The 27,566-nt window shown below is 40.8% G+C and overlaps 1 protein-coding gene across 5 annotated transcripts in view; it reads right to left on the bottom strand.

Moving 5' to 3' along the window:
- The window catches only part of LOC129696328 (nucleolar protein 4-like), a 187,472-nt gene that overhangs the window by 58,496 nt on the left and 101,410 nt on the right, over window positions 1-27,566 (bottom strand). For all 5 annotated transcript variants that reach the window (XM_055634144.1, XM_055634143.1, XM_055634146.1 and 2 more), the window contains one exon: window positions 18,159-18,460. In XM_055634144.1, the coding sequence (XP_055490119.1) occupies window positions 18,159-18,460 (302 nt within the window). The remainder of the gene's footprint in view (window positions 1-18,158; window positions 18,461-27,566) is intronic.

Below are 27,566 nucleotides of genomic sequence, written 5' to 3'. Positions count from 1 at the left end.
CTGAGGTCAGGATCGAACATGGTTCACTGGCGAAGTGAGGTATCATCTCTACCAGCTGCACCACTGCTCTGCTCACTGTGACAGTTCTCAGAGAAAAGGACTTTCTATGAATTCAGAATAGATTTATTGGACACTGAGCAGATAAAGTCTACTTGAATTCATAATATACATAGAAAACTGAAGGAGATTATGTTATTCTATCCAAGCCTTCCTGTTAGATCTCAGCCTACTTTGCATCCTCAAGGATCCTGCTAACATTATTAGTGGAGCATTGCAGTGAAGAAAGTGAATGGTATGTTAGCATTCCATATATAACCATATAACAATTACAGCACGGAAACAGGCCATCTCGGCCCTACAAGTCCATGCCGAACAAATTTTTTTCCCCTTAGTCCCACCTGCCTGCACTCGTACCATAACCCTCCATTCCCTTCTCATCCATATGCCTATCCAATTTATTTTTAAATGATACCAATGAACCTGCCTCCACCACTTCCACTGGGAGCTCATTCCACACCGCCACCACTCTCTGCGTAAAGAAGTTCCCCCTCATATTACCCCTAAACTTCTGTCCCTTAATTCTGAAGTCATGTCCCCTTGTTTGAATCTTCCCTATTCTCAAAGGGAAAAGCTTGTCCACATCAACTCTGTCTATCCCTCTCATCATTTTAAAGACCTCTATCAGGTCCCCCCTTAACCTTCTGCGCTCCAGAGAATAAAGACCTAACTTATTCAACCTATCTCTGTAACTTAGTTGTTGAAACCCAGGCAACATTCTAGTAAATCTCCTCTGTACTCTCTCTATTTTGTTGACATCCTTCCTATAATTTGGCGACCAAAATTGTACCCCATACTCCAGATTTGGTCTCACCAATGCCTTGTACAATTTCAACATTACATCCCAGCTTCTATACTCAATGCTCTGATTTATAAAGGCTAGCATACCAAAAGCTTTCTTTACCACCCTATCTATATGAGATTCCACCTTCAAGGAACTATGCACGGTTATACCCAAATCCCTCTGTTCAACTGTATTCTTCAATTCCCTACCATTTACCATGTACGTCCTATTTTGATTTGTCCTGCCAAGGTGTAGCACCTCACATTTATCAGCATTAAACTCCATCTGCCATCTTTCAGCCCATTTTTCCAAATGGTCTAAATCACTCTGTAGACTTTGGAAATCCTCTTCATTATCCACAACACCCCCTATCTTAGTATCATCTGCATGCTTACTAATCCAATTTACCACACCTTCATCCAGATCATTGATGTACATGACAAACAACAAAGGACCCAACACAGATCCCTGAGGCACCCCACTAGTCACCTGCCTCCAACCCGATAAACAGCCATCCACCATTACCCTCTGGCTTCTCCCATTCAGCCACTGTTGAATCCATCTTGCTATTCCTGCATTTATACCCAACAGTTGAACGTTCTTAACCAACCTTCCACGAGGAACCTTGTCAAAGGCCTTACTAAAGTCCATATAGACAACATCCACTGCTTTACCCTCGTCAATTTCCCTAGTAACCTCTTCAAAAAATTCAAGAAGATTAGTCAAACATGACCTTCCAGGCACAAATCCATGTTGACTGTTCCTAATCAGACCCTGTTTATCTAGATGCTTATATATATTGTCTCTAAGTATCTTTTCCATTAATTTGCCCACCACTGAAGTCAAACTAACAGGTCTATAGCTGTTCATAGCAAAAGGATTTGAGTATAGGAGCAGGGAGGTTCTACTGCAGTTGTACAGGGTCTTGGTGAGACCACACCTGGAGTATTGCGTACAGTTTTACTCTCCTTGTCTGAGGAAAGATATTCTTGCCATAGAGGGAGTACAGAGAAGGTTCACCAGACTGATTCCTGGGATGTCAGGACTTTCATATGAAGAAAGGCTGGATAGACTCGGCAAGCACTCGCTAATATTTAGAAGATTGAGGGGGGATCTTATAGAAACTTACAAAATTCTTAAGGGGTTGGACGGGCTAGATGCAGGAAGATTGTTCCCGATGTTGGGGAAGTCCAGAACAAGGGGTCACCGTTTAAGGATAAGGGGGAAATCTTTTAGGACAGAGATGAGAAAAACATTTTTCACACAGAGAGTGGTGAATCTCTGGAATTCTCTGCCACAGAAGGTAGTTGAGGCCAGTTCATTGGCTATATTTAAGAGGGAGTTAGATGTGGCCCTTGTGGCTAAATGGATCAGAGGGTATGGAGAGAAGGCAGGTACAGGATACTGAGTTGCATGATCAGCCATGATCATATTGAATGGCGGTGCAGGCTCAAAGGGCCGAATGGCCTACTCCTGCATCTAATTTCTATGTTTCTATGTCTATTATGTGTCTGTAGACTAGACCAGTCAACTCTACTCTAATCAACTTTATGGTTATGGCAAAATGCACAAGTACAGTAAAATATAGGCACAATGAAAGATCTTGCTTGCAGCAGCATAACAGGCACATAGAATGACACGTGAAAAGGGGGGGGGGGGGGAGAAATGGGTGCTAGTCCAGGTGGGACACCGGGAAGAAGGTGAGGGGTAGGAAAGAAGGATTGTTGTAGAATAGTTACTTAAAATTGGAGAATACAATGTTCATAGCTTATGTTGTAATCTACTGTTCCTCCAGTTTGTGTGTGACCTCACTCTGGCAATGGAGGAGATGCAGGACAGAAAGATTTATATAGGAATGGAAAGGGGGTTAAAATGGGTAGCAACCGGGAGATCCAGCAGGTCTAGGTGGACCAAGCAGAAGCATTTGCTGAAACAGTCGTCGAGTCTACGCTTAGTCTCTTCGAGTTAAAAGAGACCACATTGGGAACACAAAATGCAGCGTGGTTAGAGGACGTGCACGTGAACTTCTGTCTCACATGGAAGGACTGTCAGGATCCCTGGATGGAGTTGAAGGAGGCAAAGGGACAGATGTTATTTCTCCTCCATTTGAGTGGCAAAGTACCTGCAGAGGAGATAATTTGGTTAGGAAGGGATGAATGAGCCAAGGAGTTGTGGAGGGAAACTGCCTAGCCGACCTGTCTCTGCAGAAAGTGGAGAGGGGTAGGGAAATGTGATTGACGGTGCAATCACATTGAAGGTCACAGAAATGTCAGTGAATTATGCATTGGATACGGAGGCTGGTGCTGTAAAGACCTGGGCAATTCTCTCCTTGTTCCTACTAATATGGAACAAGCTGAAACTATTTCTACTGATTAATGTGCCCTTGCTACAGCATATACTTAATGAAAAAGGATGTGTTACTTTTGCGGGGGGGTAATATTCATAATAGAGAGATATGTCCTGCTCGAGAGGCAACTTGTAATAGTTGTGGTAAGAAGGGACATTATTCTAGAGTATGTTGTGCTGCCATGTATATGCCTTCTTTATGTGCAATTACAGCTCCATTTCCTCAGAACTTGTCTCATGCAGCTACAACGGTATCCATCAATGGCCATACACTTAATCTACTACTTGATTCTGGCAGTTCAGAAAGTTTTACGAGAACAAGTGTCTCGACTAAATCTAACTATAATTCCTTCAAATAGAGAAATCTCGATGGCCCTGACAACTCTCAATACTCAAATTATTGGATCTTGTATTGTAGACTTTATTCCGAACAAAACTAGTTATAAATCTGTATGTCTTGGTATTTTGAAAAATGTGTGCAGCAATATAATTCTAAGTCAGGATTTTCAGAAACAGCACAGATCACTTCAAATAATGTATAAAGGAACTATGCCTGATCTTGTCAAAGCCACCAGTATTGTGTGTTTTTCTGTTGAATATCCTTCAGTATTCACTAATTTATCCTCCGAGTGCAAGCCAATTGCTACAAAATCAAGACATTTTATAAAGATGACAGAAACTTTATCAACACAGAAGTAACTAATCTTTTACGCAAAGGTATCATAGAACCCAGCTCTTCCCCTTGAAGGGCACAAGTTGTTGTGGTTAAGGACCCCTTGGAGAGACATTGAAAGAGACTCTGCATTGATTACTCTCAAACTATAAACCAGTTCACGGAGCATGCTGCATATCCATTATCTCATATAGAAGAGATTATCAATACATTAGCTAAGTATAAGATATTCTTTACTTTTGACTTAAAAAGTGCTTACTGTCAAATTCCTTTGAAGGAATCGGAGAAGAAATACACTGCGTTTGAAGCAAATGGGAAATTATATCACTACTGCAGAGTTCCTCTTGGTGTAACTAATGGCGTGGCTGTTTTTCAGAGAGAGATGGACAAACATGTTGAAAAAGAGAACCTTAAAGATACTTTCCCTTATCTTGATAATATAACTATTGCAGGAAAAGACCAAGCTGAACATGACGAAAATGTACAACGGTTTTAGAATGTTGTAGATTCTAAGATTAAATGAGGCTAAGTCAATAACATCAGTGTCATCAATCAATATTCTTGGTTAATGCGTTGGAAATGATATAATCAAGCCTGATCCAGAAAGACTCCGCCCACTCCAAGAGATACCTGTTCCAGCTACATTAAACTTTCTACGAAGGATTCTTGGTATTACATATTATGCTAAATGGATACTAACTTTTTCTGACAAAATTCAACCTTTGATTAGAGCAAAATCTTTCCCCCTAGACTCGACAGCAATTGGTGCCTTTACTTCTTTAAAGAAACAATTAGAATCTGCGACATCACACGCCATCATGAGGATCTCCCCTTTGTTGTTGAATGTGATGCCTCTGATTTAGCAGTATCAGCAACATTAAATTAAGGAGGATGACCAGTGGCTTTCATGTCTCGTACTCTCCAAGGTAGTGCACTACCCACCCGTCGAAAAGGAAGCTACAGCAATTATTGAAGCAGTGAGAAAATTGAGTAATTTCCTTGCTCACCAGCACTTCACTTTGATAACAGATCAGCGTTCAGTAGCTTTTATGCTGGATAATCGGAAACGAACAAAGATTAAAAACAGTAAAAATCGTGAATGGAGGATTGAATTATCCGCATATAGTTATTCAATTGAGTATCGCCATGGTAAGGATAATGTTGCTTCGGATACATTAACTCAAGCATTTTGTGCCTCTGTTCATTCTTCTGTACTCACTGATCTTCACAATGTGCTGTCATCCTGGAGTCACTCGTATGTTACACTATGTTCCTTCCAAAAACTTACCTTTCTCTACAGAAGATGAGAAGATGACGTGTGCTTCATGTAGAATCTGTGCTGAATTAAAACCAAGGTTCTTCTGTCCTGAAGAAGGAAGATTGATCAAAGCTACTCAACCCATGGAACGTTTGAGTATTGACTTCAAAGGGCCTTTACCATCCTGCTCTCGAAATGTTTATATACTAACCATAGTTGATGAATATTCAAGGTTTCCATTTACCTTTCCTTGTCCAAATACAGGGCTCGAAATTAGCGGTTGCCCGGGTGCCATTGACCACCCAAAGTGCCGCCGGGCAACCTAAACGCCGAGTCATTTTGCCCGGCTTGGCACGCAGATACTGGTTTATACCGATAGACACAAAAAGCTGGAGTAACTCCGCGGGTCAGGCAGCATCTCTGGAGAATAGGAACGTGACATTTCGTGTCGGTGGTGGATCCATCAGATCCATCAGATCTCTGCTGTCAACTGCTACCAATACTACTCCACACAAGCGGTTCCTTAACTTCAAACGGCATTCTTCTAGTGGTACTCTCTGCCATCATGGTTGACGAGCCCTGGGCCTGTGTTGCTTCGTCGGTATGTCCGATCAAATAAGAATGAGCCCTTTGTTGATGAAGTTAAACTGACTGATGTTAACCCTTCTTATGCAACTATCAAGTATCAGGATGGATGTCAGTCAACTGTCTCACTTCGTGACATTGCACCATGTCCGTCTTCTCCATCAGGTCCGTCACGTCTTGATAATATTAATCGAGAACTTCCTTCAACACTCCCATCATCCCCTATGGAAACTTCTATAAGTAATTCTAAAATTGAAAATGTAAATAACAATATGAGTGAAGTTGATGACCAAGCAATATATGAACCACCAACTATTGAAACATGATCCTGATCCTTCAGTGCTGCGACGGTCATCAAGACATACTAAACCTCCTGACCGTCTCAACATATAAATAGGAGGGGAGAATGAAGTGTGCGCATGTGCGGGGCTTTTCCAGAGTGTGTGCATGTGCGGGGACTTTCCATGGTGTGCACATGTGCGAGGTCTCGGGCTGGCGAGGCCTACGGAATCAGCGATATTTTCCAGACGCTTTGAAGTTATGTATTACAGAAATGAGTTGCTTAAAGCTTAAATAAAGTTTAAGTAAATTACGAGTAGTGTAAAAGTTTCATTTGCCTCACAACAAACATTGAATCTTCTTGGATACAAAGCCTTCGGGAAAGATAGTGAGAGAAAAAAGTAAGTAGCAGCATTATTGTCCAAGGTGAATATTATAGTGCTGGAGAGAGAATATGCCCTAACGAGTGTGAAGCAAAATTCCAGAGATGTACAATGACCAGTGAGTAAAGGGTGATGTAACAGTATGTTACATTCAAGCACGTGCCGTCAGGTTTGGCAAGGTAGGCAGTGCCTATCCTGACTAAAATTATAAAATGGTTTTACATAATATAGTATATAGAAAGATATGTAAGAGGTAAATCAACCTATATGATAATTATGATTGACGGGTTTCCTTTTCTTTTTTTCGCTCTATCTTTCAATTTAAAATCATTTTGCTGTCTTGAACCTTTCTGCAGGGTTACGTGTTGACACTAGTATACATGTGGGTATGCATACATATATATATATATATACGTGTACGTAGGTAGGTGTATATATATTGTGTGGGTATAAGTATGACTAGGTAAATAAGTTTGATACTCCCAAAGAAGTTGATTGAATGTTAAATATAATTTCCCTTTTTTTTTTTTTTTTCTTTCCTCTTCCTCGGGCACGGAGCTGGGAATTTTCTCATTTTACAAAGGCTACGGAAGTCTTTAGAATTCTAGCCACGTTAGTGTGGCTATCACTAACTACACTAATTGTAGATGTAGTTCTTTTTTCTTCACCCTACACTAACCAACCCTATCACTTTTCTTTCTTTAAATACGTCTTTAACTCAAGGTTTGAATGGAAAAACAAGACCAAGGCAAGGAGATATGATCGGAAGAATGATGTATTTGAATTTAAATTCATCTATCTGAGGTTTGGGAGCAGGGTCAGGTTCTATGTGTTGTTCCTTCTACCCGATTATAGACCACCACAAAAGCAATATGCAAGATGCTAACATGACAAGAAGGGGTCAGGGAATAACATTTTGTAGTTGGAATGTCAAGGGAATCAATGAACCAATTAAGAGAAGTAAAGTTTTGGCACACCTAAATCAAATCAAAACAGATATAATATTTCTTCAAGAGACACATCTTAAAAAGGAATCACAACACAGACTTAAAGCTAAGTGGATCGCTGAATCATATCATTCTTCTTTTTCCCACAAGTCAAGAGGAGTAGCAATAGTAATTCGTAAAGGAATTCCTTTTGCGACCTCCTCAATAATAGTGGATATGGATGGCAGATATATTATAGTGGTTGGAGAGTTAAATGGTGAAAAAGTGATCCTTCTAAATGTTTATGGGCCTAACTTCGATAACCCCACTTTTTTTAACAAAACATTTAATAAAATTCCTGAATTTGCACAATACAAATTAATAATTGGAGGAGACTTCAATTGTACATTAGACCCATACTTAGATAGATCATCAAGGCAAAAAAAATCAACATCCAACTCAAGTGTTTTTTTAAATTCATTTATTAATACCACTAATATTAAGGATATCTGGAGAATAGAAAACCCAACCGGACGGGAATATTCATTTTATTCACCAGTACACAAAACATACTCAAGAATAGATTACTTTTTAGTTGATTCTACGTTTATTCCATTTACTTATAATTCAAAATATCATAACATTATAATCTCAGATCACGCACCGGTAACATTCATGATTAAATTAAATGGAATGTCCGAGAAACAAACATATTGGAGACTTAACCCGCAAATCTTGAACGAAAGATCATGCCAGGAATATATTATTAAACAAATTCAAATATTTTTTGAGGTAAATGACAACCCTGACACACCTGCTTCTCTTATGTGGGAGACGTTCAAAGCGTATGTTCGAGGTACATTAATCTCTGCCCAAGCATTTTATAATAAAGAAAACAGGATTAAACAAAAAGCACTGGAAAGTGAAATTAAGCAACTAGATACAGAAAACGCGAGAACGCCATCTACGTTAAAACATAATAAAATTGCTGTACTGAAATATAAATTAAATAAAATGTACTCAGAACAAGTAATAAAACTTTATCAAAAAACCAAACAATTACAGTTTGAATTTGGAGACAAACCACAAAAATTATTAGCACGCCAGCTGCGAAAAATGGAAGGGGAAAAAATAATTCATAAAATTAGAACAGAGACAGGAGAATTATTAAAAATGCCCAAGGATATAAATGATAGATTTCTACAATACTATCATAACCTTTATTCAACTAAAACTGTAGCACAATCAGAAGGAATAGCAGATTTTTAAATAAAATGTAATTTAAAAGGTTTAGATTCAAAGGATAGAGAATTATTAGAAAGGGAAATTACGATAAAGGATATTGAGGAGTCTATTGGCTCTCTTAAAAATGGTAAGGCAGTAGGGCCAGATGGTCTAGGTTCAGAATTTTACAAGAAATTTCATGATTTGCTGTGCCCACGCTTGCAAAGACTATATGATTATATCTACACCCAACAGAAACTCCCAGATACCTTAAATGAATCTATAATAACGCTTATTCCTAAAGCTGATAAAGATCCGGAAGATCCGGGATCATACAGAGCAATTGCACTTCTGAATACAGACCAGAAAATACTAACTAAAATACTAGCACGTAGATTAAGTACAGTGATGAATAAATTAATACACCCTGACCAAACAGGCTTTATTCAGAAACGGTATTCATATTATAACCTAAGAAGATTATTTAATATTATATATACCAAGAGAATTATTAATGAAGATTTAGCAATAATCTCACTTGACGCTGAAAAAGCATTTGATCAGGTCGAATGGCCTTATTTATTTTCGGTGATGGAAAAGATGCAGCTAGGGGAGAAATTTTGCACATGGATAAAACTGCTATACACAAATCCTACGGCCAGAATACTTACCAACCAAAGACTGTCATCTAAATTCAGTCTATCTAGAGGGTGTAGACAAGGATGCCCGTTATCTCCATTACTATTTGCACTTGCAATTGAGCCACTTGCAGAAAGAATTAGGGGGCATCCAGAAATATATGGGTATAACAGTAAAGACACAGTGAATAAAATTTCTCTATATGCAGATGACGTATTAATTTACATCACAAAACCAGAAATTAGTATCCCAAACCTATTAAAACTAATAAACCAATTCGGTGCACTTTCAGGATACAGAATAAATTGGAATAAAAGTGAAATTATGCCAATAAGGGAACATAATAAACAGATAATACAACAATTCCCATTTAAAGTAGTAAATGAAAAATTTAAATATCTAGGTATCTATGTAACTAAGATATATACATCATTATTTAAAGCAAATTTCCCCCCATTATTGAATAAATTACATAAGAATATCCAATACTGGAAAACATTACCTATTTCAATGGTTGGTAAAATTAATGCCATAAAAATGATTTTTTTACCGCAAATATTATACCTTTTTCAGACGATTCCGATATACCTGGCAAAAAACTTCTTTAAAAAATTGGACTCTATTGTTAATGATTTTATCTGGGATTATAAGAATCATAGGATAAGCAAAAGACACCTGTGTAAATCAAAAAATAATGGAGGCTTGGTTTTACCTAACTTTTTGTTTTATTACTGGGCAGTTAATATTAAAAATATGAACTTCTGGTTGGGAGAAATAGACCAGCAACCAGACTGGTTAAAACTGGAAAGGGAAGATTGTATGCCTTATGATATTGGTGCGATATTATTTGCTACGTCTAAATTAAACAAGAAAATTTATAAGGAAAACCCTATAATATTTAGTGCTATAAAAATTTGGAAACAATTAAAAAAGACATTAAAATTAGATAACTTATCTCTTTTTCTTCCAATTGTGAATAACTCATTGTTTAAGCCTTCATGTTTAGACGGGGGTTTTACACAATGGAAGAATAATGGAATTAAAAATATAGGACACCTTTACAAAGAAGGCTCTTTTTTGACATTTCAGGAGTTGCAACAGATTTATGGACTTCGAGGAAATGATTATTTCAGATATCTTCAACTCAGAGATTATGTTAAATCGAATTCTAAAAATTTTCGAAATAGAAACCCAGAGATTCTAGATGAATGTTGGAATAAGCATCCTAATACAGAAAAATTAATATCTTATATATATAATATCTTATTAGATAGTGACATTCCTTTGACGGACTTACACAGACAAGCATGGGAAAAAGAATTAAACCAGGTAATAACGAAAGACACTTGGGAAGAAAGTCTACAACACATACATCAATGTTCACTAAACGCGAGACATTCTCTAATACAATTTAAAGTAATACATAGGTTACACTACGCCAAAACAAAATTACATAAAATTTTTCAACATATCTCACCTATATGTGATAAATGTCAACATTTAGAAGCTACGTTATCGCACATGTTTACAAACTGTACAAAAATTAAAAAAATTTGGGTAAATATTTTTAGTATAATATCCAAAGTAATCAACACACAACTGGAACCCAACTCAAAATTAATAATATTCGGAATATTAGAATCAAATCAAACACTTAGAATAACACAAAGAAACTTTATCGATTACAGTTTAATAACAGGAAAAAAATTAATCCTAAAATTTTGGAAAGGCCCTACGGCCCCCACAATCAAAATGTGGATTATAGAAATGACGGAGACCTTAAACATGGAAAGAATCAGATTTTCCCCTGTTGGATAAACAGGAATTATTCGTTGGAACATGGTCTCCTTTTATTGATTATTTAAAGGGTCAGAATAGTTCAGCACAGGAACCTGACTAGCACCCGGACTAAAGATTGGATGAAATGCTATACTTCGAAATGTACGAACATATCTCGAATGATGTTTTTAAACTTTAACAAATTTTTCCATTCTTCTTCAACTACCTCTTTCACTCCTTTTCCTTTTTTTATTTTTTATTTTAGTTTTCTTTTTCCTTCTTCCCTCTCTCTATTTCATCTATCCCTTTAGCCCTATCTAGTTATAAAAAAAAATGAAGAAAAATGCAAAAAGTATTGGAGACAATGTAATAATAACTGACAATATTATCAATTTAAAAATGATGTAATAATGATGTAATAGATGTAATAGATCATGTACCTATCTCCAATAATAAAAAATTAAATACAAAAAAAAAAAAAAAAAATAAAAATAAAATTATAAAATGGTAATTATTAAATATAAATTGTAAAGGCATGGGAGAATTATGCCTACCTAAGAGATCGATCTCTTAGGGAGGCATAATTCTCCCATGCCTTTCATCCGCAGTACATGTAACACGCAAAAGTATGTGCAACTCCTCCAGTTTAACTCCTCCATTTGGAATATTTTGGAGGACCAAGAAACCAACCAAGAAACTCACCTGCCGTCGACGCTGCTACTCCTGTGTCAGCGCGAGTAACCTCAATTGGTCTCTTGACCGCGCTGACACAGGAGTAAGCTCCACTGCCCGCTGTCCTGTTATCCATTGCCCGCTGACCCTCTCCGCTCTATAATCTTTGCTCTTGAGCTGGTCTCCTCACTGTCCAGTCTACATTGAAAGACACAGGCCGGGCAGTGAATGCCATGCAGTGTCACCCACCCTGCGCAGCAAATGAGGCCATGTCCTGCTCCTGACAGCAGTCGGAATTTAAGGAACGGCGGCCGCTCGCAACCACCCGAGCTACTTCCCTCCTGGCCACAATGCAGTGGCTCCACGCCCGGAGCGCTGCCGCAGCGGTGAGTGAGTGAATTGCTGGCATTATCCCCGACCCCCTCCTTCTCAACGCTCAGGCTACCTACTCTGAGTAATTACTCATGGCACGTGCCTGGTTACATTAGACTTGATTCTCTGAGATGAGGAAGGTCAAGTGGACTAAATATCAATGGGTGAGGTGAAGGGCAAGGAAATAGCAATCACAAGAGAAGGTTTAGGACTTTTGTGGAAAAGTTGGTGAGCCATTCCATGGTCATTTAAAGAAGGGATAATTTTAAGGGAATAATAAAATATCTATCCCAGGTAAATTACAACCAAAGGTTAGCAAGCAAACACACAATTGAACATTCAGAGGAATTTGATGAAGAGATGACACAACTCTAGTCTAGATACATTCGCATGAGGGATAACTAAATAATTAAATCCTAGCTTCTATGAATGATGATGAAAAATGAAGTAGTGCAGAAGAAAGAAGCATATTGGAGAGGCATAGGGTTGGATACAGAAAGTTCCGAAGTAGGAGGGGAAATAGGAGAGACAAAGAGAGAAAACTGGCAGAAAACATAATAAAGAACCTGAATATATTCCACAGGCATGTGAACAGAAATGAGTAAAAGGTATGTTGCGCAATCATAATCCAAAAGGACATTCACTCATAGAAGCAGTCTGAAGAAGGGTTTCGGCCCGAAACGTTGCTTATTTCCTTCGCTCCATAGATGCTGCTGCACCCGCTGAGTTTCTCCAGCATTTTTGTGTACCCACTCATAGAAGCAAATGGCTTGGTTGAGATACCAAACAAGAATGTCAAATTCTATCTAAATGCTGTATATCTTATCCCTCAGAAAACTCTCTAGTAACCTTCGACGACAGATGTTAGACTCACTGGCCTATAGTTCACAGGCTTTTCCTTGCAGCCCTTCTTATATAGAGACACAACATTTGCCACCCTCCTGTCTTCTGGCACCTCACCCGTATTTAATTATGACTTGAGTATCTCAGCCAAGGCACTGGCAATTTCTTCTCTAACTTCCTAGTTTCCTCGTATCTATATATGATGATCATCCCGGGAGATTTGTCTACCTTGCTAAGCGTTAGGACGTTCAGCACCTCTTTGACTGTGATACTGACCCCCTCAGTTCCCCGGTCCTCATGAATTTCTCTATGGTAAAAACTGAGGAAAAATACTCATTGAGGACCTTGCCCATCTGCTGTGGCTCCACATAGAGATGGCTGCTTCGATTGCTGTATTTCGTTCGAGTTACTTTTTTCCTTTAATGTACTTAAAAATCTCTTTGGAATATCCTTAATATTACCTGCCAGAGAACAAGCTACCAGAGGAAGCTGAAGTAGGTACTATAACAACATTTAAAAGACATTTGGACATAGGATATTGCTGTATTTCGTGGATAAGAAAAAATCTCTTTGGAATTCCTTAATATTACCTGCCATAGAACAAGCTGCGAAGTAGGTACTATATACACACATGACATTTGGACAGGTACATGGATAAGAAATGGTTAGAGCGATGTGTGCCAAACATGGGTACGTGGGACTAATTTAGTTTGGACATCTTGATCGACATCGTCAGGTTGGGTTGAAGAGACTTCTCCCATGCTCTGTAACTCTATACCTCTAGCCTTGTTTAAGCTGTCATTATAAGCATGAATTTTCAGGTATTATATATTATTATTTGATAAACCTTTCTTTTCAGTATATAAAAAAAAAAACACATTTAAACAATGATTTTGCTTTCACTTTCCTGCTTGAAAACTTTCAGTATTTGCTAGATTGCTATTTTACAAGTGATTTTATTTTGGTGGCCAAAGATAGTATTACAATCTTTTCCTCTGAATGCCTACCAACCTACATTTGAAATATCTCAATGCCCTTCAACCCTCAGTTACCAGGCCCCCATTGCCTCATCTTTATCACGGACGTCCAGCTTATTCACTAGGAAAGTCTCAAGGCCCTCCGGTTCTTTCTTGAACAGAGATCTAATCAGTTCACTCCTCTGCCTGGCGGAAGTTGTCCTCAACTCAACATTTCTCTTTTGACTCCTCTCTCACTTTCTTCAAGGTGTAACCGTTTTGTTACATTGAGCAGTGCTTGTTCCAAACATACACTGGCACCATCCCCCAACCCATTCTCTGCTACATCACTGACTGCATCAGGGCTGCCTCCGGCATCTGTGCAGAATTTGATGATTTCAATAAACTTTATCACTAACTTCCGTCCTGCCTTCAAATTCACGGACTATCTCTGACTCGTTTCTTGATCTATTTCTCCATCACACTATTCTCCAGACTATCGACTGATGTCTAATACAAACCACCGATTGCCAGAGTTATCTGGACTACACCTTCTCCCACCCTGGCTCTTGCCAGGACACCATCCACAACTCTTAATTTTTCCATCTCTGCTGCATCTGCTCCCAAGATGAGGATTTCCATCCGAGATGTCCTCTTCTTTGGTAAATGTGATTTCCCTCTGCTGTTGTAGATGGATCCCCCAAAAATGTCTCTGTATCACCCTCTCCCAGATGGAACAAGGATAGAGTTCCCCAAGTCCTTACCTTTCACCGCATTAGCCTCCACGTAACACATTATTCTTCAATATTTCTGCTAGCTTCAATGTAATCCCACCACCAGTCACACCTTTTCATCTCATCCCTTTCCGCTTTCTGCAGAGACCCTCCCACTGCAACTCCTTGGTTCACTACCCCCTTGCTACCAATAACAACCCTCAAAGGTGCTTTCTCCTGCAACTACTGCAACTAATATTGCCTCACTCACATTGATCTAAGGACCCCTTCCTTTCAAGTCCTTCCAAGTGAGACAGTAGGTCTCATCCCCACATTTTTCTCTCTCTTCTTTTTCCCCTCTCTTCTCTGTAGTCCACTTGGATGTGCAGACATTTCTCCCTTTCCCCTTGCCCCCAACCACTTTTCAGCTTTATTCCTTCCTCTGATTTTACATTTCACGCAAATCCAATCATTATCCCCTTATCTCTTCATCTCTGACCTTTGTACATCCATCTCCCATTCAAAATCCTCCCTCACCTGTACCCTCCTGTATCACTTACCAGACTGCCCTGACCCCATTCTCCTATTCTCCCCCTACCTCAATCAGTCTGAAGAAAGGTCCTGATCAAATGTTGCTTATCCATGTTCTTCAGAGTTGCTGCCTGACTCGCAGTCACTCCCGCACTTTGTGTCTTTTTTGATAAACCAGTATCTGCACTTCCTTTTGTCTTAGTCTCAGTTGAATGCCCACTTCCAGGTTGTCAGAATCCCTGGATTGTACATGAGTTTAAAAAAAATTGTTTCAATTATAATAACTGGTGAACGAAAACTGCTTGAGTGAATCGCTGGAGGTGAGAAAAGGCCAGCATCAATCAGGGATGGCCACAAATGGCCTCAGGCAGGGCAGTGCCTGGTACCAGGCTGCAGAAGTGCTTTTATTTGACAATTTCTCTTTTATTCATTAACAACAAGGATTAGATTCTGGACAATTTCTCCATACCACTTCCAGACACCAGAGAGAGAGCTAGATAGGGCTCTTAAAAATAGCGGAGTCAGGGGATATGGGGAGGGCAGGAACGGGGTAGCGATTGGGGATGATCAGCCATGATCACATTGAATGGCGGTGCTGGCTCGAAGGGCCGCTCCTGCACCTATTGTCTATTGTCAGACCAATAATGGTGCCAAAGCAACAGCCAGCAACAACTACAAAAGTCCAGGACTGGGACTTCACTTCTTCGTTTGACACAAATATTAACAATATCATCTAACTGGGATATTTAGCAGCTAAGCACAAAATGCCCTTTATATTTGCAATTAATTATTTCCTTCTGACGTGTCAACACAGAACCAAAAGAAGTGAATAGCTTAGTAGAACATATTAGATACTGTGAACTCAATGACTTTGTCCAGTCGAGTGGGTGAGATAGGCAATCCAAATCAAGTGCCATGGTGAAAATAATCAACCACACAACTGTGTAACCAATTAAAGATACATTATGGTACAATTAGAAAAACAATACTATTAACACAGTCTGTTTAAGAAAAAACCGCAGATGCTGGAAAATCGAAGGTAGACAAAAAAGCTGGAGAAACTCAGCGGGTGAGGCAGCATCTATGGAGCGAAGGAATAGGTGAGGTTTCGGGTCTTCTTCTTCAGACTGATGTCGGAGGGCCGGAAAAAGTGAGGAAGAGGCGGAGACAGTAGGCTGTGGGAGAGCTGGGAAGGGGAGGGGAAGGAGGGAGAAAGCAAGGACTACCTGAAATTGGAGAAGTCAATGTTCATGCCGCTGGGGTGTAAAATACCCAAGCAAAATATGAGGTGCTGCTCCTACAATTTGCGGTGGGACTCACTCTGGCCATGGAGGAGGCCCAGGACAGAAAGGTCGGATTCAGAATGGGCAGGTGCTTGGGTTCTTGGATGGAGTCAAGGGGGGAGGTAAAGCGACAAGTGTAGCATATCCTGTGTTTGCAAGGGAAAGTACCAGGTGAAGGGTAACTATGGGCATGCGTAAGGGCCCTAACTATGCTTGCTTCTTTGTAGGGTACGTCAAACAATCCTTGTTTGAGGCGTACCATGGCCCTACCCCCGAGCTCTACCTCCGCTACATTGACGACTGCATTGGTGCTACCTCAATTCACCACTAACTTCCAACCGGCACTCCAATTTACCTGGACCATTTCCGACATCTCCCTACCGTTTCTAGACCTCACTATCTCCATCGCAGGTAATGGACTACTGACCGACATCTACTACAAACCCACTGACTCCCATGGCTATCTGAACTACACTTCTTCCCACAATGCTTCCTGTAAGGACTCTATCCCTTACTCCCAATTCCTCCGTCTACGCTGCATCTGCACCCAGAATGAGGTGTTCCAAACCAGGGCATCGGAGATGTCCTCAATCTTAAGGGAACGAGGGTTCCCCTCTTTGACTATAGATGTGGCTCTCACCAGGGTCTCCTCTATATCGCGCAGCTCCGCTCTCACTCCCCATCCCCCTACTCGTAACAAGGACAGAGTCCCCCTTGTCCTCACTTTCCACCCTACCAGCCGTCGCATACAACATATAATCCTCCGACATTTTCGCCACCTCCAACGGGATCCCACCACTGGCCACATCTTCCCATCTTCTCCCCTTTCTACATTCTGCAGAGATCGTTCCCTCCGCAACTCCCTGGTCAATTCGTCCCTTCCCACCCAAACCACCCCCTGCCCTGGTACTTTCCACTGCAAACGCAGGAAATGCTACACTTGTCGCTTTCCCTCCCCCCTTGACTCCATCCAAGGACCTAAGCAGTCTTTCCAGGTGAGGCAGAGGTTCACCTGCACCTCCTCCTATTGCATCCACTGTTCCAGGTGTCAACTGCTCTACCTCGGTGAGACCAAGCGCAGGCTTGGCGATCGCTTCCCTCAACACCTCTGCTCAGTTCGCTATAACCAACCAGATCTCCCGGTGGCTCAGCACTTCAACTCCCCCTCCCATTCCGAATCCGACCTTTCTGTCCTGGGCCTCCTCCATGGCCAAAGTGAGTCCACCGCAAATTGGAGGAGCAGCACCTCATATTTCGCTTGTGTAGTTTACACCCCAGCAGTATGAATATTGATCTTCAATTTCAGGTAGTGCTTGCTTTCTCCCTCCTTCCCCTCCCCTTCCCAGCTCTCCCATAGCCTACTGTCTCCGCCTCATCCTTTCTTTTTCCCGCCCCCCTCCGCCCCGACATCAGTCTGAAGAATGATCTCGTCCCGAAACGTCGCCTATTCCTTCGCTCCATAGATGCTGCCTCGCCCGCTAAGTTTCTCCAGCTTTTTTGTCTACCTATATACACAGTCAAATGTTTCTTGGTCTGAATTCTGCAAATTGAGTTGAAAGATTTTCCAAGACCAACCTCTAAAAGAAACTGCATGGCCATCTAATTTTATTTTTAATATTCAATAATGCTTCTTCAACATTTTTATTACAAGCAAAACTTTATATCAATTGTACCATTATCCAACACGACTTCAAGACATACTAGTTATTGAAGAATTTAATGCTTTTCTCTACAGTCATTTTACAATGGGTGATGTTAGATTGATTTTCCTTAATTTACAAGATAAAATGCGAAGCCCATTGCAATTTTTACATTCTTGAAATAATTTTTATTGCAACATCTAATCATTTCTTACCTTGTTTCCCGAATCTCTTGAATCTCGTTCCATTTTAATCTCATTAACTGTATATTTAACCCGGTTTCTTCTTCCATTACTGCTGTTATCTGTGCCATAGTCTGGTGTTACCTGGACTGATAGAGGACTGTCACTTAGGTTTATTGGTTGTTCATCCTGGTTAGCAGGGTGGTCTAGATTGGCTGAGCCATTGCCATTAATGTCTCCCATGCTTGTGTACATTGCCCCACAGAGACCCTCCGCAGCATTAGAATTAAGCACCAAGGGGTCATTGCCATTGAAACATTCCACAGATGAATCTTCTGCAAAGAGAAAAATTCCAGATCTTAGGGCATATATATTTTATTGAACCAACAACAGTTTACTCACTATGAGCTGAATTATTCTCTCTCTTGACAATGGAGCACAATAAAAAAAAATGATCATGAAGAACAAAGTCCACAATTTTCCTCTAGATCTTCTGTACATGTTAATGCACAGTGGCACGTGGACGTGCCCAGTCATTTTCAGTTGTATGTAGAAACAGGCCTTTGCATCATGTTTGGTGAAACTGAAAGGAGACCTGTCTAGTCACAAGATCATGGAATCTGACATAACAAGTCAGCTATTGAAATCCTATACTATGTAATCTTAAAATGTTATTAGTTGATACTTAGATCCAGCAGAAGATGTACTCAGTAGATATACTCAGTGTCCGATTGAGCCTCCTTGACAAAATTCTGTTCGGGAGACCCTGGAAACATTCACTTGATCAGATGTGTCATCCTTGTACAAAGAAACAATCTGTGTTGTAAATTATAACCCGAAGAAACTCTTTTCCCAATCCTGTTCCTGTCACATCAATGAAATGATGATCCCTTTACTCCAGATACCGAATGGATAACAAGCAGAAGTCACTAGTGTCCTTCAGACACAACAGTTAACTGTTTGAACCCACACAATGCATATTGGCGGCAGTATATTCTCAGTTTTCAATCTGATAACAAAGGATACAGGTTAATTATAAAAATAATACAATAAATGTATGTAATATTCATAGAATAATGGACAGCTATAGAATTCAATCCTTAAAGCCAGCAAAATTCCTAAAATATCAATTATCAATAATATCAATAACAAATATGGAATTTGACGGTTAATTATTCTAATGTCAACAATATGGACCACTTACTAAATAAAAAATAATAATATAGCAGAAGTAATGACAGTAAGGTGGCAATTCTCAAAAATTGAAGTTAATACAGTTTGAAATGAAAGAAGTTGCTTCTGCAGCAACTGTTAACTACGGGCAATATCCCAGCAGCAATGTCATTATTAGTTTCCTATTCACTTGCAGTGGTGTAGTGGAAGGACACCAGGGATTACAGCACATGACTCATTCAGCAATTAACTTGTGATAGCTAATTTCTCTGAAATGGTAGTCACAAAGTAACTCAATTCAATATATTATCATTCACTTAAGGCATATTCACATATTACATCCAATCGGAATCAATACTGCCCCATCCTGAGTTTGATATTAAATTTACCTCAAGGTAGGCAAGATAGTTTTGATCTCCCATGGTAATGTCATTGGGAAATTGGTGAAACCTGGATAGGCATTGCAAGGATATTATTGTGTTGAGCTGAAGTGAACACCCTTCAGCTTGGAAGGTGCCCAACTGCAAAATAGTCATGCACCATAGAATAAGCCGTTTGGCCTAACTTGTCCATGCCGACCAAGATGCCTCATCCAAGCTAGTCCCACCAGTCTGTTCCCTGTACGTGAACCTGGCCCAATGTCTTTTGACTATAACTAATCATCCGATGTTTCCAAATGCATGTATACCTTATTCATCAGAATCCTCTCAGTAACTTTCCAACCACAGAGGTTAGGCTTGCTGATCCATAGTTCCCAGACTTTTTTTCATAGTCCTTCTTAAATACAAATGCAAATTAGCCCTTAAATACAAATGCCACCCTCGAGTCTTCTGACACCTCACCAGTGTCTAATGATGATTTGTATATCTCAGCCAGGGCTCCTGCAATTTCATCTCAAGCTTCACACAGTGTACTTTGATTTACTTGATCGGATCTGAGAGATTTACCTTCATACATTTTAGAACATCCAGTTGTACTGTAATACGGACTATCCTCAAGATATCGCTTTTAATTTTCCCAAGTTCCCTTGTCTTCATGTCTTTCTAAGTAGTAAAAATAGAGGAAAAATGTTCATTTAGGACATTTTGCCATCTCCTGTGGCTCCACATACAGATTTGGTTTCTGTGGAGCCATATTCTCTCTCTCTCTAGTTACCTCTTTTCTTTTAATGTGCTTTTTGGATTGTCCTTAATCTTATCTGCCAGAGCTATCTCCTGGCCCCCTTTTACCCTTCTGTTTCCTTACGTATGCTCCTCAGTCTCCTAACCTCTCAGGTATACACTTGATCATACATGCCATCACCTGACCCATGTCTCCTTTTTTTCTGACCAGAGCCTCAATTTCTCTCATCATTCAGGATTTATCTCCCACCACTCCAACAGAAACATCTATTCCTTGAACAAACACACTTTTAAAGGCTTCTCACTTTCTGCACATTCCTTCTCTCCAGAGATGTTGCCTGTCCCGCTGAGTTTCTCCAGCATTTTGTGTCTATCTTCACTTTCTGGACACTTCCTGCAAACAAAGTACTCTGATCAATTTTTGCCAGTTCCTATCTAATACCATCACAGTTAAACTTGCCCCAATTAAGAACTTCAGCGTAGGCCACCCTGTCTTTATCCAAAACTATCTTAAAACTAATAGAAATGTGGTCGCTTGTGCCAAAGTGTTCACTCACTTACAGTTCAGTCACTTGCCTTGCCCAATTTCCTAAACTAGGTCAAGCTTTGCCCTCTCGTTTGTATGGTTCTCTACCTATTACCTGGAGAAACTTTTCTGAATACACTTGACAAATTCCACCCCATCTAAGCCATTGGCACTATGACCATCGCAGTCTATATTAGGAAAGTTAATCCCCTATAGCTAATTTTGCATCTGGCTGCAATCTCCTGCCATTTGTGTTCCTCTAATTCCCCTTGACTATTTGGGGGAGTATCGTACTATCCCAATGAGATGATCAACCCCTTTTTCTGTCTTTTTGCATATCTTTCATTAATTTATTCTATGTACCTTTTTATATCTCTCGGTTCCCTCTCCCCTGACCCTCAGTCTGAAGAAGGATCTCGACCCAAAATGTCACCTATTCCGTTTCTTCAGAAATGCTGCCTGACCCGGTGAGTTACTCTAGCTTTTTGTGTCTATCTTTGCTGCAGGGACTCGTTTGGTGGATGGGGAAATTGTACCCAGAAATTGGACTAGTTCACGCATATTGTTACATGCAAATCCTTCACATTTTGCACATGTGAGTTTGTGCTACTATTCATTTTTGAGTTGAACAGTGACCTCTGGGAGGTTGGTACAGAACACAATTTATGTCACATCAGCATGGCTGATGTTTGCCCAGCATCAGATGTGCAACTAATGACAACATAAATGCACATCAGATGATCTTTCCATGGTTGACAGCATTTGGAGCTTTTGGAGGAAACCTATGGCCTTCACTGTTCAATTTAAAAAAAAAAGCTTGGAGCACATTGCACAGATTCAGGCACGAGTTAGTAATTAAAAGATCAAATCAATGTCCTATACACAGCATCTCCTAATCTTACATTTCATCGTAATTCACTAATGCTTCTTCACTGGTCCTTGCCTTATCAAAATTAATCCTAAATTGCATACTACCCCTCAATCAGTCTGCACCTTTCAGTGTCTTGTGGTCACTCACAGCACAGGTGTACATCAGACCAATTCAACCCATGGAGAGTACCAGACACAGTAGAGAGCAGCATTTTATTTTCTTCACTTCCAATGACAGCTTTTCCAATGCGAGAATTCTTACAACACTGACTCATTTCCTAGAACACAAGTGAATCAGCAATTGCAAGCTCTGCATAAAGCTACTAATAGGATGATAGAAATCCTTTTTTATTGCATGAATGAATGTACTCAATCACCTTACAGAGAGGGGGGGGAGAAGAAGGGGAGGGGGGGAAGAAGGGGAGGGGGGGGGGGGGGAAGGGGGGGGGGAGGGGGGGGGGGAAGGGGGGGGGGGGGGGGGGGGGAGGGGGGGGAAGGGGGGGGGGGGGGGGGGGAGGGGGGGGGGGGAGGGGGGAGGGAGGGGAGGGGGGGGGAAGGGGGAGGGGGGGGGGGGGGAGGAGAGGGGGGGGGGGGGGGGAGGGGGGAGAGGAGAGGGGGGGGACGTGGGGGGGCGGGGCGGGGGGGGGGAGGGGGGGGCGGAGGAAAGGGGAGGGGGAGAGGGGGGGGGAGGGGGGAGAGGGAGGGGGGGGGGGAGGGAGGGGGGGGGGGGGGAGGGGGAGGGGAGGGAGGGGGGGGGGGGGGGAGGGGGAGGAGAGAGGGGGGAGAGAGAGTGCCTTTTTACTTCAACCCAAACCCAAACAACCATTTGCAGGCAGTGCTTTTTTACCTCTAACCATATTTTCTTTTTCAAACCAAATTAAGGGTACTCACAGTGCTGTAGACATTTGTCAGTGTCATTCAAAGCTCTGATTGAGGCACACCACTTGCAGAGACTGATTGAGGCACACGACTTGCAGAGACTGATTGAGGCACAACACTTCCTGGTTTTATATTCCCTCTCCCTCCAGCGGGAGCAGCAGAGAGAATGGGGAATGTTGTAAAAACATTAATATCGCTGTCAATTTTCATCGACAGGAAAAATCCTCGGCACACATGCGGCGGAGGGGGGCTCTGAGCGAGGTGGCCAAAAATGACGGCTGTAGGTGGCGGCGTACTCTCGGAAACCGCAGCACAGAAAGCCAAAACCGGTCAAGAACAGAGTTTTAGTAATATAGATAGATAGATAGATGTATTCAAGGGCCTTATTCTGCATTCTGAGAAAGGCTATAGCTTCAGATTGTTTGATTAGATTATTAATGATTTTCCTATTCACAAAAAATTGCAGTTTTCAAGAATAAGATGGCAATTAAAACATAATATTGATATCCTACAACTCCCAAACTCATTCTTTAATAGCTAGTATTATGTTGGTAATTCACTAACATGGTGCCTGCTGGATCCTCTGCTTGAGGGTGGCAAAGTCGGTGTGTTAAGTATTTTCACCTGTGTGTCATTATCATTTGTGTTACTAATTGTCAGTGATGCTTGTGTCTGTCTTTGTTCAGTCTTGGATTTTCTCATGCTCTGACTCGTACACCTAGACTTGTGTTTTTGACCATTTGGCTGATCTCTTGACTTCAATTCCGCTGTCTGTGTATTTTTGGACTTTGACCTTCCGGCCAGTTTTCTGGATGATTTTAGTAAATCCCTTTATTCCTTTCTTCTGTTCCCTCGCTATGCTGAGGTCTACTAAGTCCTCAATATTGTTCCAAGTGTTCACTTTTGTGATCCCTGCCTGTTTATCATTATGTAATCAGTGGTCTTATAATCAGCCCACAACGTGTGTGAGTTGGGGCCACTCAGCATAGGAACTGATCAAGCCAGTTCATTGCCGTTGGGAAGGCCCATTAAGATTCACAATGAAAGGGAGTTGGAAGTGCAGCACATTATCCAACTAGAGGGTCTGAATAACCGAATCATGTAACCAATGTAGCTCTGTAAAAACATTTGGCCGTCATTTACGCGACGGGCCAGTAGTGACTGACGCATGACAGTCGCCCGCGTCATCACCCATCATCATGCGCCTTCAAATATTTTTTCAGCTCCGCAAATAGAATTAGTCAGCGTATTGACATTATTTGTTTAGTGAAACATTGATAAAATTATTGTTTGCTAGAAAAATTAATTTACTTTTAAACTTTCTGAATTACTCCCAACAAACACAAAATTGTATTCCATTATAGCAGTTTGAGGGTTTGAACCCAGCTAAAGAATTAGTTTGCAATTTTTATTTTAAATGGTGTTAGTAAAATTGTTGGTGGTTATTTAAAAAAAAAAATAATTTGGTTACTAGTGTTCTTTTAGGATATAAAATCTGCAATCCTTACCTGGATGTTAACTTTTGAAACATCCTTAACTAAGGATGTTTCAAAAATACTTATTAAGGTGTTACTCTGAAGCCATTACTCTGAAAGCATTGATGCTTATGGCGTAATTATTTTCTCATTGTGCCCGACTGCGTATGGGCGCCGCGCGGCTGCGCATGGTTACGCACGGTGACGTAATCATACGCCACCATGCGCTACACAAACGAGGTCAGGACGCCTGCGTGCGACTGCAATATGTACGCATGCGTAAGCGATACGTCACGCTGGAGGCGCGGGCAGATTTTGTGCCCTACGCGTGCAACTCCAGACCCCTCCGCGTTTCTCCATGCGACTGTCCCGTGCGGCCCACACGCTACCCGTGCGTCTCAACGCGATGGTGAGGTCACGTAAATGGCGCACAAATGACGGCCAAGTGGGACAAGCCATTAAGACTTTGGTCACATAGAAAACAAAGAAAAATAGGTGCAGGAGTAGGCCATTCGACCCTTTGAGCCAGCACCACCTGACGCTATCCTTACAATATATTATATATATCCTTATGATAGATAGCATAGAACTTTATTTATCCCAGGAGGGAAATTGATCTGCCAACAGTCATAAAACACAAAATACATGAAACATGAAATTAAAGTGAAAGTGGAAACGATTGGAGATGTGCAAAGATGGGAGGAGGAGGAAGGGACACAGAACTGCAGGGTGTCCAGGTAGGGTTTAACCATGCAGGTGAGTGAGCACCAGGCCACATTTGAAGTATTGCATGCAGTTCTAGTCGCCCCATTACAGGAAAGGTGTGGAGGCTTTGGAGAGGATCCAGTATGCTACTAAATCAAAGGGTTTTAGCTACAGGGAGAGGTTGGATGGACTTGGCTTGTTTTCTCTGTAATGTGGGGGGTTGAGGAGAGAACTATAGATTGGGTAGACAGTCAGAACCTTTTTTCCAGTGTGGAAATGTCCAACTCCAGAAGGCATAGCTATAAAATGAGAGGGGAAAGGTTTCATGGAGATGTGCGGGGCAAGTTGCTTTGACAGATATTAGAGGTGGCCAGGAGTGCATTGTCGGGAGGGTGGGGGTGGGGAGCAGTGGATGATTTAAGTGGTATTTAAGAGGCTTTCAGACAGGCACATGGAAGTGCGTGGAATAGAGTGATATGGATCATGTAAAAGCAGACCAGATCAGTACAACTTGGCATCATGTTCGGCACAAATATTGTAGGTCGAAGAGTCTGATCCTGTGCTGTATTCTATGTTGAGTTAACAGTAATTTAAATCTGTTAATTATTAATTAAGCAGTTACTTACAGATAGTCATTAGAGCAATGTAAGTTTTCTCATTTCAGCAGCGCAATCAGAGGTCAAGAATTTCATACAATAAAAAAAATTGCAAACAATGTTTACAATAAAAATACATTGGGTATGGCATGGAACTTGGTGATTACCTCAAGCAGTGAGTGTAATTTCAGAAATGAAATTTGCACATTCAATATTTGATTTTGGCAAGCCACAATTCGCAGTGGAAAAAGTAAAATCATTGTAAGCAAAAAAAATATTTTGTCCTTAAAGGCACTGCATAGGCTTGTGTATCCTTCTGCGAAATCAAGATCCCTATGCAAATACATTTTGCAAATGTGAGCACATTGCTTTCCTGATAACTGCACGGTAAGCAATATCTTGCACTCATGAAACCAAATCTGTGCTCACTGGTGCCTGGCATTCAGTTCTTCAAGGATATCGTACTATGAAAGCACACTAGTCTTGTTATTCACTTCGGATTGTTCTGGTGTAATGACTGTGAATAAGTCTGAGTACCTTTACTGATGAGGTGGTGGCAGGGAAATGCTGCACATCAAGACGCCTCAGGCCATCCCAAGATGAAGAAACTTCCAGGAGGCTGGAAAAAGTCTGGCGTGCTAGAAGAAATTCATAACTGGTGGAATAATGTAATATTATAACCTTTCAAAATTCTGCAAACACACCCTGATATTCCAAGATAATAGTTATTTTGTGTCAATACACGGAGTGTCACAGATCCCCTTACTTTGTAAGGTAAATGTCATTCAAAATCCAAAACCGTCCACACAGACAGGAGGAGGGACAGTGCAAGGACAAAGGGGATAACAAAGGAAATAGCAAATAGCTAACCTATCCTTTTAAATGCCTCCTCCCTACACATTTAACATCAGCCATGTCTATGCATGTCTCCTAAGTACAGCACATACACATTGTATTAACCTGCTCTTTAGCCCAAATGCAACTCAATGGTGCCTTATTGTCACATGTGCCAAGTACAATTAAATTCATTTCTGCATGCAGTTTAGTGACAATCCTACTATACATTAGGCACAATCATACCAAGTATAAGAGTTTAAGATAGTAGACCACACTTGTCCATACACAAGAGTCATCACATTTTAGGCACTATTTTACACCTTTCAAGTCTGGAATTTTGTTTCAAGAGGTTAGAGTTGTAACTTGGCCAACAAGGCCTGTCCCCTGAAAATGAAAACTCTAGGCAGGAAGAGGAGATGGGCATTGTGCAAATCACCAAGAACCAGGTTAGATCTTGGAAATACGATCCTGATTATGGCGGCAAGATATGAGGTTCATGTTTCAAGTGATAAGGCACCTGGCACAAAGCAGACTGCAGTTAGGTTAGATGGCTATGGAAGCTGGTGTACCAACCCATTGGATGGCAAGATCACACACAAGTTCTGTTCAAACTCTATGATTGCAGAACACCCATTACACTGATGATGAAGATGCAATGTCTGACCCATTGTAGAGTCTGCAAGAGATGTCAAAGGGCTTAGCAAATCTTTCTTCACCTTTACAAGATCGTCATTGTAGCCGCTAATCCATTAATTAGTAAACCTACTGAACATCACTCTTACCTATCTACCAGCTGCTGTTGCAGGTAGTTCTGCTATAACACATGTTTCCATACTGCAAATTGGTTATAATGCAATTGGTGAATTAGGGGACACTCTTTGTATTAGTCAGGCTGGTTTAGTTCTAATACAATTTTAAGTCAAGTCAAGTTTATTTGTCACATACACATACGAGATGTGCAGTGAAATGAAAGTGGCAATGCTCGCGGACTTTTGTGCAAAAGACAAACAACAAAACAACCAAACAAATTATAAACACAATCATAACACACATATTATTTTACATAATAAATAATAGAAGGAAAAACGTTCTGTAGAGTTAGTCCCTGGTGAGATAGGCGTTTACAGTCCGAATTGCCTCTGGGAAGAAACTCCTTCTCAACCTCTCCGTTCTCACAGCATGGCAACGGAGGCGTTTGCCTGACGGTAGCAGCTGGAACAGCCCGTTGCAGGGGTGGAAGGGGTCTCCCATGATTTTAT

This window comes from Leucoraja erinacea, chromosome 4 (genome assembly GCF_028641065.1).
Source record: "Leucoraja erinacea ecotype New England chromosome 4, Leri_hhj_1, whole genome shotgun sequence".
In the NCBI taxonomy this organism is placed as follows: Eukaryota; Metazoa; Chordata; class Chondrichthyes; order Rajiformes; family Rajidae; genus Leucoraja; species Leucoraja erinaceus.
The sequence above is the reverse complement of the archived record's forward strand: the minus strand, read 5'-3'. Positions and strand labels throughout refer to the sequence as shown.